Consider the following 14,075-nt stretch of genomic DNA (forward strand, 5'->3'; position numbering starts at 1 on the left):
CAAGCTTGAGTCTAGTAGATGCGTTCTCACCTGCTCCTCAAAACAGACCCAATAAATATACAGATAAATGGTCTGGGAGCTTTTATAAAGGGTGGTGATGTCAAGTAAAATCTTGTGATGTTGCAAGAGATATTAGCGACATTGGTGGTTCAGATGAATTTCTTCACATTCTGTAAAAAAGAAAACACAGCTTTAGATAATCTTTAACAGTTGTGAAATTCCTTGTCCTTTTATCCATTAACAGTATCAATCATACCATGCTCTGGGAGATTTAGCGAGGGTGACTCTTTGAGTTCCCTAAAACAATCACGTTTTAAAATACACAAAAGCCTTTCTAGTTTGCTGGTTGATTGACAAGGGGCCTGTTGACCTCACAACAAAGTCACGTGACCTGCACTGCCCGGCAGCTGAAGGAAGGTGTTTCCCAGGCAGCTGAAGGAAGGTGTTTCCCAACCTAACTCCCCGCAGGTCCGGGATCTCCTTGGTTAAGTTCTTCTCAGTCCTCTGCGGCCAGGTGTGCAGGTCATTGCCTCCCGGGAAGGAAAGGAGGCCAGACGAGCCTGGGAACGTGGGTGCAGGAGCCCTGCCTTCACTTTCTGCAGGTGAACAGGTAAGGAAGGTCGCGCAGGAAGTCCAGGCTGGTTGGGCGCCAGAAGAGTAAGGCGGTGCTGGTTCGGCTTCTGCGCTGGGGAGGCGGCTGTGCCGCTGCAGAGCGCCAGGGGATTTCAGCCCAGCCCGGAGCACAGAGCAGCGTGGGGACAGCAATTTGAGGAAACCCGGGTAGCTGGGCAGGGGAGGGTCCGATGATTTTTTAGAACATGCTCCTGATTGAAATAAAAAACAAGCCTCAGAGTAAGTAAATTCAAGACTGCTAATCTTAGCCAAGACACCGGCGCAGCCTGCCAGGAGATTTGAGGAAATTAACATGAAACTAAAACCGAAATCTTAGGTGAAGTGGAGCAAGCAAAATTGATCAGAGCGTACCAAAGACTAGCCAAAAAAAAAGGTCTCTATAGACGTTTAAATTGTTAGGAGAGAATTAGAGGAAAAGCTTTCAATTTTTAGGAGGGACTTAGAGGAAAAAGTTTAAATTACCATGAGAGATTTAAAGAAGTACTATTCAGTAAATCAAAAGTACTACAACAAAAATAAATAAATATGGTTTAACAATGTATCAGTAGATAGCCATTTAGAAACTTTAGTCGAGAGTATGTTAATTGAAATATTTTCAATTATTTAAATTAAATTAAACATTATAATTAAAAGTTTGAGCCTTGTTAACCTGATACTGCTGCTGCTATGTCGCTTCAGTCGTGTCCGACTCTGTGCGACCCCATAGACAGCAGCCCACCAGGCTCCCCTGTCCCTGGGACTCTCCAGGCAAGAACACTGGAGTGGGTTGCTATTTCCTTCTCCAATGCATGAAAGTGAAAAGTGAAAATGAAGTCGCTCAGTCGTGTCCGACTCCCAGCAACCCCGTGGACTGCAGCCCACCAGGCTCCTCCGTCCATGGGATTTTCCAGGCAAGAGTACTAGAGTGGAGTGCCATTGCCTTCTCCGGTTAACTCGCTGTTTGCACCAAAAAAACCTGGGAGTAATGTGCTAGAGTGGTGTTTTCTTTTCCACAAAAAATTTCATTGATTTAGAAAGAATAGACTCTTCTTTAAAGATAATAAACATTGCCAACCCACGATGAGATTAGATCGCATGCTTTCTGCAATGTACCAGAGGCGCAGGCAGTAAACTTCATTTGTCTGCATCTGCCCATAATAACTAAGGAACTCAGTTAATGTTCATCCAGCAGTCAAAATGCAGTGTATCCATTGTGATTAGCATACCAGGTTATTCTTTCAAGGAAATCTAAGCGGTTTTGGGCTTTCAGTATTCTTCAATAGAACCATCTTTTTGCTCACTTTGCTGTTTTTTAAGGGTGGGCATTCTCTTTGCAATGTGCTTATCAAGGATTCAGACTCCTCTCCACCCCAGCCCCTTCCTTGAGTTTAGTTAAAATGGAAACAAAATTGCTTTCTTAGCTGAAACTAATCATGTGTCTTTAGTCCTGTGATATCCTTCCTGGATATCTCCTGTTTCTCTGAACTATTGCCTCTCTGATATTTAGCAACAATCCACCAGCTTGATCTTTGAACCAAACTCAGGTAAGCCACTGATGGAAGCCACAGGGCTGAAACTTTCTTTGCATCTAACCAGAAGATTTGTATTATTTTTATTGACGTTTTTTTAGTCTGTCAGTGTTAAATATGTCAGCACCTCTTTCTCAACTACATCCTCATGGAGGATATTGTCCAACCAGCATTTTGTTTCATTTTAAGAAAGCACACAAAATTTCAAATAGCTTTCTTACTAAAATTTATTGATCAGTATTGAAGTTGTCCCTGTAATAATACCAAAGAAGATAAGTAGATAGTTGTATATAAAATATTCTCTGCAAAGAGCATTGTTCTTTGACAGTGAACAAAATGAAACACCTTGAAAGTAAATGTTTATTATTGTAAAATAAAATAATAAAAGTGATTTTAGATGTATCAAATGCTTTATTCATTACATATTCATAGGAAGATATCACTATAATATTAAATTGGGGGGGGGGGAAGAGGTGGATTGTTTTAAATTACATTCCAGAGGATTTATATACAGAAGTGAGTGAAACAAAAGGTCAGTGTGCCAAATATGATTTCAGAGTGGTATTGTGGCATGACTCTGGTTACCTCTTCTGATAAAATGACTGTTGTATTTTTCTCATGTAGCTTTTGTAGCTAAAAAGTGAATAATGTTCAATAACCTTTTCCAGATATTATCTTGTGAAAAATGTCTGGATCTTGGCTCTTTGAGTTTTGGTCCTTTTCTTCATAGTAAACCAGAGCTTTTTAATAAGCTTAGGAGTGTTGTCCAGTAGAGCTTTCTGCAGTGATAGCAATGTTCTGCATACAATCTGCACTGTCCATTGTGATAGGTACTGGCTCTATGCGGCCATTGAGCACTTGACATGTAGTTAACTTAACTAAGGAACTGAATTTTTCTCTTTTGCTAAATTTAATCAATTTTAATGAAAATGTAATTATCCTTATGTGACCCATGGCTACCTGATTGCACAGACAGCTAGTGAGCTGCTTCCCTTTATTCTAGTGGCTGGCTATAGTATCGTGCAGGACACAACTGCTCACCTTGGATTTTCAGATGGCCCTGAAGGTATTTTTCAAGAACATTACTCTTGAAGGGATTTAAGAGATTAATTTTTTTCATTCTTAATGACATTGTTTTGTTTCTCATTTTGTAAGCAACATATGTTCTGCTATACCGTTCAGTTGTGTCCGACTCTTTGTAACCCCATAAATTATACAGTCCATGGAATTCTCCAGGCCAGAATACTGGAGTGAGTAGCCGTTCCCTTCTCCAGGGCATCTTCCCAACCCAGGGATCTAACACAGGCCTCCTGCATTGCAGGCGGATTCTTTACCAGCTCAGCCACCAGGGAAGCCAATATGTTCTACTAGAAACACATAAAAGCATCAAGTAAAAATTCACAATTCACTCATAATCCCTACACTCCAGTGGTAACTGTCTTTGCTGTTTTGACATATTTCCTCCCAGTGGCTAATTTTTTTAAAAATAGAGATATAGTTGACCTATCAGTTCAGTTCAGTTCAGTCGCTCAGTCATGTCTGACTCTTTGCAACCCTCTGAATTGCAGCATGCCAGGCCTCCCTGTCCATCACCAACTCCGAGAGTTCACTCAAACTTATGTCCATTGAGTCATTGATGCCATCCAGCCATCTCAACCTCTGTCATTCCCTTCTCCTCCTGCCCCCAATCCCTCCCAGCATCAAAGTCTTTTCCAATGAGTCAGTTCTTCACATGAGGTGGCCAGAGTATTGGAGTTTCAACTTTAGCATCAATCCTTCCAAAGAACACCCAGGACTGATCTCCTTTAGAATGGACTGGTTGGATCTCCTTGCAGTCCAAGGGACTCTCAAGAGTCTTCTCCAACACCACAGTTCAAAAGCATCAATTCTTCGGCACTCAGCCTTCTTCACAGTCCAACTCTCACATCCATACATTACCACTGGAAAAACCATAGCCTTGACTAGACGGACCTTTGTTGGCAAAGTAATATCTCTGCTTTTGAATATGCTATCTAGGTTGGTCATAACTTTCCTTCCAAGGAGTAAGCATCTTTTAATTTCATGGCTTCAATCACCATCTGCAGTGATTTTGGAGCCTAAAAAAATAAAGTCTGACACTGTTTCCACTGTTTCCCCATCTATTTGCCATGAAGTGATAGGACCAGATGCCATGATCTTAGTTTTCTGAAAGTTGAGCTTTAAGCCAACTTTTTCACTCTCTTTAACTTTCATCAAGAGCCTTTTTAGTTCCTCTTCACTTTCTGCCATAAGGGTGGTGTCATCTGCATATCTCAGGTGATTGATATTTCTCCCGGCAATCTTGATTCCACCTTGTGTTTCTTCCAGTCCAGCGTTTCTCATGATGTACTCTGCATAGAACTTAAATAAGCAGGGTGACAATATACAGCCTTGATGTACTCCTTTTCCTATTTGGAACCAGTCTGTTACATGTCCAGTTCTAACTGTTGCTTCCTGACCTGCATATAGGTTTCTCAAGAGGCAGGTCAGGTGGTCTGGTATTCCCATCTCTTTAAGAATTTTCCACAGTTTCTTGTGATCCACACAGTCAAAGGCTTTGTCATAGTCAATAAAGCAGAAATATATGTTTTTCTGGAACTCTCTTGCTTTTTTGATGATCCAGCGGATGTTGGCAATTTGATCTCTGGTTCTTCTGCCTTTTCTAAAACCATCTTGGACATCTGGAAGTTCATGTATTGCTGAAGCCTGGCTTGGAGAATTTTGAGCATTAGTTTACTGGCGTCTGAAATGAGTGCAATTGTGCGGTAGTTTGAGCATTCTTTGGCATTGCCTTTCTTTGGGATTGGAATGAAAACTGACCTTTTTCAGTCCTGTGGCCACTGCTGAGTTTTCCGAATTTGCTGGCATATTGAGTGCAGCACTTTCATAGCATCTTCTTTCAGGATTTGAAATAGCTCACCTGGAATTCCATCACCTCCACTAGCTTTGTTGACCTATATCACTCTATTATTTCTAGGTACACAACACAGTTATTTGATATTTCTTTTTCATGTAGCTGTCCAGTTTACCCAACACCATTTATCAAAAAGGTTTTCTTTTCCCCATTGTATATTCTTGCCTCCTTTGTCATAAAATAGTTTACTATGTGTTTGTAGGTTTATAGCTGGGCTCTCTATTCTGTTCCATTGATCTGTGTGCCAGTTTTGTGCCAGTACCATGTGGTTTTGATTACTGCAGCTTAATGGTGTGAAATTAGGGAGCATAATAACTCAAACTTTGTTCTTTCTCAAGATGGTTTTGGCTATTTGGGGTCTTTTGTGTTTCCATACACATTTTAGAATTATTTGTTCCATTTCTGTGAAAAATGTCATGCTGTTCTGACAAGAATTGTATAAAATTTGTAGATTGCCCAGGGTAGTATGGTCATATTAACAACATTAAGTCTCTTAATACATGAGCGTGGTATATCCTTCCATTCGTGTCATCTTCAATTTTATCAATGTCTTATAGTTTTCCAAGTACAGATCTTTTACCTCTGTGGTTAGATTTAGTCCCAGAGATGTTATTCTTTTTGATGCTATTGTAAATGGGATTGTATTAATTTCTCTCTCTGATAGTTCATTACTAGTGTACAGAAATGCAACAGATTTCTATATTTTAATTTTGTACCCTGCAACTTTACTGAATTCGTATACTAGTTCTCACGTTTTTGATGCATTTTTAGAGAAGGAAACGGCACCCACTCCAGTATTCTTGCCTAGAGTATCCCATGGACAGAGGAGCCTGGTGGGCTGCTGTCCATAGGGTTGCACAGAGTTGGACATGACTGAAGCAATTTAGCAGCCGCAGCAGTAGCAGCACAGATATTACCATGTAATCTGCAAACAGTGACAGTTTTACATCTTTCTTTCCAATTTGAATTCCCTTTATTTCTTTTTTTGTCCACAGTGCCATGGCTAGGACTTCTGATACTGCGTTCGATAAAAGTGATGAAAGTGGGCATCTTTTGTCGTGTTCCTATTCTTAGAGGAAATGATTTCAGCTTTTCACCGTTGAGTGTTGTTAGCTGTAGGTTCTTCTTGCCTGTGTGTCTGCTGCACATACCACCACCTAGCTGAGTGTGTAGGTATGCTCAGTCGTGTTCAGCTCTTTGCGATCCCATGGACTATAGCCTGCCAGGCTTCTCTAGCCGTGGAATTTTCCAGACAATAATACTGGAGTGGGTTGCCATCTCCTTCTCCAGGGGATCTTTGTGACCCAGGGATCAAACTCACATCTCTTGTGTCTTCTCCACTGGCAGGCGGATCTTTAACTCTGAGCCACCAGAGAAGCCCCAGTTTCATCATATATGGCTGTTATTATGTTAAGGTTTGCTCTCTCTTTGTCCACTTTCTTGAGAGTTTTTATCGTAAATGGATATTGGATTTTGTCAAAAAATTTTTCTGCATCTATTGAGATGATCATATGGTTTTTATGCTTCAATTTGTTAATGTGGTATATCACACTGATTTGCAGATATTGAAATATCCTTGCATCCCTGGAATAAAGCCATCTTGATTTCATCACTTAAAATATATCATGCCACTCCCTGTGGCCTGCAAATTTCTCTTGTATGTAACTAGTTGCTTTTTCCTTGCTGCTCTTAATATTCTCTCTTTTATCTGTAATTTTTACTGTTTTGTTTACAACGTGTCTTAGTGTGGACTTCTCTGATTTGATCTTGTTTGGGATGTTTTTGCTTATTGGATCTGGATTTCTGTTTCTTTTCCAAGGTGATAGAAAGTTTCAGCTATTATTATTATTATTATTTATTTTTTTAAAAATATGCCCTTGTTGGTTATCTATTTTAAAGAGAGCAATGTATACCTATCAGTCTCAAACTCTAACTATTCCTCCTCTTCCACCTTCCTCCCTTGGTAACTATAAGTTTGTTCTCTAAGTCTGTGAGTCTCTTTTTGTTTTGTAAATAAGTTCATTTGTATCAGTTTTTTTTTTTTTTAGATTGAGTATATAAGCAATATCATATGATATTTGTCTTTGTCCGACTTACTTCACTTAGTATGATAATCTCCAGGTCCAATCCCTGTTGCTGCAAATGCATTATTCCATTCTTTTTATGGCTGAGTAATCTTCCTTGGTATATACGTACCATATCTTCTTTCTCCTTTCGTTTGTTGATGGTTGCTTCCATATCTTGACTTTTGTAAATAGTGTTTTAGTGAACATTGTAGTGCATGTATATTTTTGAACCCCATTTTTCTCTGCCCAGGATTGCTGGATCATATTATAGGTCTTCTGCCCGTTTTTTTTTTTTTTTCCCCCATATTGAGCTACATGAGCTGTTTGTAAATTTCAACTATTATTTTTTCAAATAACGTTTTCTACCCTTTTTCTCTCTCTTCTCATTCTGGCACTGCTTAATGTGAGTACCCGGCTTCTCTGGTAGCTCAGAGGTAAAGAATCTGCCTGCAGTGTAGGAGACATAAAAGGTGCAGGTTTGATCCCTGGGTCAGGAAGATCCCCTAGAGGATGGCATGGCAAACCCTTCCAGGATTCTTGCTTGGAGAATCCCATGGACAGAGGAGCCTGGGGGTCTACAGTCCATAACGTTGCAAAGAGTCAGACACGACTGAAGTGACTGAGCCCAATGTGAATGTTAGATGCTTGATGTTGTTCCAAGGATCTCTTAAACTAACCTTAGTTTTACAATTTTTTCTTTCTGTTCAGCTCGGGTGATTTCCACTACTCTGTCTTCCAGTTAGCTGATCCCGTCCCGTGTATCATCTAATCATTAACTGTTATTTTTCTCTAGTGTACTTTTTATATCAATTGTTGTATTCTTCACCTCTCTTTGGTTCTTCAGATTTTCTAGCTCACTGTTAAAATTCCTATTGTTTCATCCATTCTTAAGTTCCTTGAGTGTCTTTTTGATCATTACCTGAATTCTTCATTGGGTAAATTTCTTTCTTCACTTCACTTAGCTTTTCTTGTTTAGTTTTATCTTGTTTTTCTATTTTGAAACTATTCCTCTGTCACCTCATTTTTCCAGTTCTTTGTTTTTGTTACTCCATATTAGGTAGGTTGGCTATGTTTTCTGATCTTGGAGAAGTAGCCATAAGTAGTAGACATCCTATGCATCCCAGCATAACACTCCTCTCTGATCACCAGAGCTCTGGTGGTGCCCCCTATATGGACTGCATGAGCCCTTCTGTTGTGTTAGAGCCAACTACTGTGGGTACACTGCTAGGTGTGGCTGGCCCTCAGATCAGTTGTTTGCCAGGCCCTGCCTAGTGCATAGACTACTGGCCACTGGTAGGAGGGGCCAAGTCCCAGCATGGCTGGCTATGGGGCCCAGGTCATCCCAGGGCTGCTGCCCACCTGCTGGTTGGTGAGACCAGGTCCTAACGCAGCTGACTGAAATGGACCAGGAGATCATGGAGCTAGTGCTCTGCACTCTTGGAAATAGACTTTGCTTTTGAAAGGTGAATGCAAAATCTCATGTGTTCTAGTGGTGGGCTAGGACTAGCTCTAGGACCCCCTAATGCTGAGTCAAGTCCTGTGGTAGCTAGCTGCAAGCCAAGAGGTTCTGGAGCTAGTCTGGACTTGCCAATGGGCAGGGCCAGGTCCTGGTGGTCCCAGTGCTGGTGTCAGTAGGCAGGGTCAAGTCCTGGGAATACTGGGGACTAAGCAGTGGCCTACCTATGGCTGCTAGTCTGCTAGTGGGTTAGGCTATGTCCCTGCCTTGCTGGTTGCTTGGCCTGGGTCATCACAGGAATGGTGCCAGCAGACCTTTGGGTGAGGCCGGGTTAGTGGGAGGATTTCAAAATAATGCTTTCCAGCATCTTCCCGGCAGACTGAGGTCCCAAAAATGGCTGTTGTCAACATCTGCATCCCCAGGGTGAGTGTTAGTTGCCTCCTTCCTCACCAGGCAACTCTTTAAGATTAGCAAGGGGTCTGACCCAGCTCCTTTCATATGACAACCTCTGCTCTGGGTCTTGGAGCATGTGAGATTTTGTGTGTGTCCTCTTAAGAGCAGAGTCTGTGTTTTCTACAGCCCTCTGGGTTTCCCATATGCAAGTCTCTCTGGCCTTCAAAGCTGGAAGGGTCCTCTCCAAAGCATGGGGTCCTCTTCCCCATGCAGGAGCCCCAGTCTGGGGAGCCCATTGTGGGACTTGGGCCCCTCACCTTGGCAGAATCCCAGCAATTATGATTATCATACTCTATTTTGGTCACCTACAAACAGGTATGGGTCTCAGCTCTACTGTGTCTCCACCCTTCCTCCCATCCCTGTTGGGTTCTTTTTTCTTTCTTTCTTTTTTTTTTTTTGCTGCACTTCATGGTATGTGGGATCTTAGTTCCCTGACCAAGGATCGAACCCATGCCCCCTGCCGTGGAAGCACAGAGATTTAACCGCTGGACCACCAGGAAATCCCCTTGTGGTTTCTTCTTTATTTCTTTAGTTGTAAAAGATTGTTTCTGCTAGTATTCAGGTCACTTTCATTGATAGTTTCTCTGTAAATAATTGTGAGTTTGGTGTGTCCATGAGAGGAGGTGAGTTCAGAGTCTTCCCGCTCCACCGTGTTGGCCACCTTCAAGAGATTTAGGAGATTGTTGAAGAGGTCTGTAGGAGATTCTTCTATCTGTTCAGTTTTGTTTTTTTTTTTTTAAGTCATAAAAGATAGTTTGATGAACTAAACTATTTGAACTATTGCACACTGAAAGGGTGCTACTGATGAAGAAAAATGACTTTACCTCTAGGGGATCCTGAGTATGTAGCAACAATACAACTTAATTATGCCCTTAAGCTTGTGTTTCAAATAGCAGAAGAGCTTGTGCTCAGAAGGTACTCCTGTCTTCACATGTGCTGTCACTTAATTGTCATAAGACCCAATTGAAATGAATAGAATTTTGGTCCACAAGTCTTCATTATACCAGTCTACCCACACAGGAGAATTTCTCTAAAATATCATACAAATTGTAGCCAGATCTTGGAAGAAGTTAGGTTTAATTAATGTGGGGTGTGGACATAAATTCATAATGTCCTAAGTTTTTAATCGAGATGAAGGACTCTTACCATACTTTTGAAAAACTGAATAGTATCATGTATTGATCATAATGTGCTCACAGATTCACAACTTCTTAATTATTTCATTTTTGTTTCTTTTATTTCAGAAGTTCTTGAAAAGAAGATCAAGTCAAAAGTGAATCAGCTTGCTCTTGGGCAGCCCCAGAGCCATGAACAGTAATGCGACAGACCTCACCACCGGTTTCATCGCTTCTATTGTAGCCATTCTTTTATTCGGCTCAAACTTTGTGCCACTTAAAAAATATGAGACTGGAGATGGTAATTCTGTTTTCTTCATTGTTAACCTTAGGTTAATTTTAAATGTGAAGTTCACTGTTTAGGTCTTCTTTAAATGATGACTGTAAAAATGAATTTTGCTGTTCCAGATGCCAAGTGAATAGAGCTTAAAGCAGTTGATAATGCCCATGCCAGGTTATCTAAGTGCTAGTCAGTATAGGATAACCTTAATATTCTGTTTCATGGTGAAGCTAAGATGAAGGAAGCTTTTTAGCTATACCGGCTATGTATATGGGCTTCCCTGGTGGCTCAGTGGTAAAGAATCCGCCTGCCAAGGCAGGAGACACAGATTCGACCCCTGGTCCGAGAAAATCCACTGAAGAAGGAAATGGCAACCCACTGCAGGCTTCTTGCCTGGACAGTCCTGTGGACAGAGGAGCTGAACAACTACAGCAACAAAAGCTATGTTTACAAAGGAAGAAAGTTAGTCAGTTCTGTAGTAATACTTGCTTTTTAAAATCCAACACACATGATATAAAAGGAAGCAGTTTGCTCATAACACAAATTTTGTGCTTGCTCATACACAATTTTGACTGACAAACATAGAAAACTGCACCCAGATGGATAAAGGTGCATAGCAATGCACAAAATGTGCTCACACCCTCTGCCCCAAACCACCACACCCATCCACATGTGGTGTTCAAACCCTCCCAACCTTTGCAAATAATTCATGGGCTGCAACACCTTTGACACTTATTTGCTTAAGTAAACTTCATGTCTTTTACAAGGTAAAGTGCCATATTTATTACAGAATTTGTGAATTTCTTAATCACTTAACCAGTATAAAGCTGTACTACCATTTTTTGTTAGGCTTTCTTTTAAAACCATTATTTTATCTATTTATTTTTGACAGCACTCAGTCTTTGCTGCTGGGTAGGTTTTTCTATAGGTGCAGCAGCGGGGGCTACTCCTTGCTATGGTGTGAGCGCTTCTCATTGCAGTGTTCTCCTTTGTGGAGCACAGGCTCCAGGGCGTGCAGGCTTCAGTAGCTGCAGCTCTTGGGCTCTAGAGCACAATCTCAATAGTTGTGGCTGCTGCTGCTGTTGCTGCTGCTAAGTCACTTTAGTCGTGTCCGACTCTGTGCAACCCCATAGACTGCAGCCCAGCAGGCTCCCCCATCCCTGGGATTCTCCAGGCAAGAACACTGGAGTGGGTTGCCATTTCCTTCTCCAGTGCATGAAAGTGAAAAGTGAAAATGAAGTCACTCAGTCGTGTCCGACTTGTAGCGACCCCATGGACTGCAGCCTACCAGGCTCCTCCATCCATGGGATTTTCCAGGCAGGAGTACTGGAGTGGGTTGCCATTGCCTTCTCCTCAATAGTTGTGGAACATGGGCTAAATTGCTTCAAAGCATGTGGGGGTCTTCTTGGACCAGGGATCAAACCTGTGTCTCTTGCATTGGCAGGCAGATTCTTTAGCATTGAACCATCAGGGAAGCCCTCCTATCTTTTTTAATACCTTTTTTTATGAAATTTTCAAGTGTTGTGTCCTTAGTCCCATTTCCCCCATGAGCTCTGTGGGTTTTATCACATTATTTTACCTAGTGTAGTGATTTTTGAAACATGTGTCACATTATCATAGAATTGACTGTAATGTGAATTCAAGGGAGGAGAAGCAATAGTTGTTTTTATCCACTTGCTTTTCCTATTAAAGCCAAGAAAAGGAATTGAGGATGTTATGGTGAAAGTCTGGTGAGAAGCATTGTGTTCTCACCCCAATTTCTCATGTCTTTATACTACCTGGACAATAGAGTTGCAGAGCCTTTCCTTCCATAGCCTTTCTTTTTCCCACTGGAGTCAGAACAGGAATGAAAAGTACTAAAAGAACAAAAACGATGCTAAAGGGTAGAGGACCTGGCTTTCGAGGTTTTACAAGAACCATGTGATCCCGGGAAGCCTGATCAGCTCGTTTGTTCTGTTTCTGATTTGTAAAATGAAGGACTTATAACATGAAGTTCCCTTTCATCTCTGTGTTCCTAATTTTAGAGGTTAACAGATGTTTTTCTCTCCTCCACCATGAGATTGAGTAGAAATAAGCAAAAATCTTCCAATAGAGTCTGAAATGCTATAAATACCATTGAGTTATAACAACCTTAGTATTTCTTCCAAGGTTGATGTTTCTGTGTCCTATTAATCCCTGAACCTTCTTTCTGAGCCTCAGAAAGGTACAGATATACCCCATATTACCGCATGACCTTCCAGTAACTGGCAGATAGCAGCCAAGAGCATAGGAAGGGGAGTAGAGAGGCTAATTCTCAGTCTGGAATGTCTGCCTCATCACAGACACTCAGCTGCAAGAGCATGGATCCTACACGTGGCCATAAAGGACTTTATGTTTATCTCAGAGTGACTCATATGATCTCCAGAGGTTCAAATTACTATTGTGCTATTCTGAAATTCTTAATGCCATTCTCTTTGGTCAGGAATGGCACAAAGTATGACATCTGAATAAAATTATATTGACTTGGTCTTGCCCTTACTCTTTGGCAGAATATTCTTGATCCCTGTTAAGAAGGAATGCACAATGTAGAACTAGCTTTGGAGCCAAGTAAGGAATTCTAGTTTTACAAACTGTTAGCTATTTGGACAAGTTGCTTCATCTCAGATTTGTTTTCTCTGTCTCTGAACTAGGGTTAAGTATGATGTGTAGTAGTTACAGGTGTTATAATAGAGGTGTAAAGCATCTGGAATATAGGTATGCAATAAATTGTGACTGTTATTATAACATCTCATTGATATTCCTAAGCACTAACTTTCTTATATCAGGTTGACCCCCTGACACTGATTTTTTTATTTCTAGGAATGTTTCTCCAGTGGGTACTTTGTGCTGCCATATGGTTGGTTGCCTTGGTGGTAAATCTGATACTACATTGCCCTAAATTTTGGCCTTTTGCAATGGTTGGGGGCTGCATTTGGGCAACAGGTAATGTATGATATAACTTATCCTTTAATCATTTGATACTATGATCATAATAGAAGGAAATGATGATAGATACTAGAAATTAATGATTTTGTTTCTTTCATTTATATGCTCCATAAATATTTTTGGTTCATATTTTTGACTCAGATATTTTTCCTGACACTTTCCTTTTAATGATTTCTTTCTTGTTCCTGCTAGAAAATTATAGCAAAATTATTATATTCATATTATTATATAAAATTATTATAGGAAAAATGTTTCACTTGCTATTTGTTCAAGCATAAGTGCTCTTCCCTTTCTCTAGCATGTTTATCAGAAAGTACGTATTAAATAATCCTCTCTACTAATAGTGTTTCTCGGACTTGTCCTTAAAAGTAGACAAACACAAACACAGTATCATTTCAAAAGCACTGGCAGAAAAACAAAGACAAACAAAAATCTTCCTTCTGTTGCCTTATCACTATTGACTGAAATTTTAGAACTAGAGTTTATGCCTTTGCTTGGCCTATCAGGAATATTTTTCATCTATTAATATAACCCCAGGAGAGTTTTCTTTTCTTTAACAAAGAAAATCAAGGATCTCTAGAGGTAATTTGATTAAAAGCAAATAGATGTTTAAATGTTAAAAACTTATTGAATGGCATTGAAACATGTATACTATCATGTAAGAATCC

General features: G+C 40.5%; 1 protein-coding gene across 2 annotated transcripts in view; it reads left to right on the forward strand.

Annotated features, from left to right (window-relative positions):
• TMEM144 (transmembrane protein 144) overlaps positions 430–14,075 on the forward strand; it is a 47,303-nt gene continuing 33,657 nt past the window's right edge. For both annotated transcript variants that reach the window (XM_005691302.2, XM_018061483.1), the window contains exons 1-3: positions 430–610; positions 10,293–10,464; positions 13,282–13,404. In XM_005691302.2, coding sequence (XP_005691359.1) covers positions 10,356–10,464; positions 13,282–13,404 — 232 coding nt within the window. In that variant the 5' untranslated portion in view covers positions 430–610; positions 10,293–10,355. The remainder of the gene's footprint in view (positions 611–10,292; positions 10,465–13,281; positions 13,405–14,075) is intronic.

This window comes from Capra hircus, chromosome 17, assembly GCF_001704415.2.
Source record: "Capra hircus breed San Clemente chromosome 17, ASM170441v1, whole genome shotgun sequence".
Lineage (NCBI taxonomy): Eukaryota > Metazoa > Chordata > Mammalia > Artiodactyla > Bovidae > Capra > Capra hircus.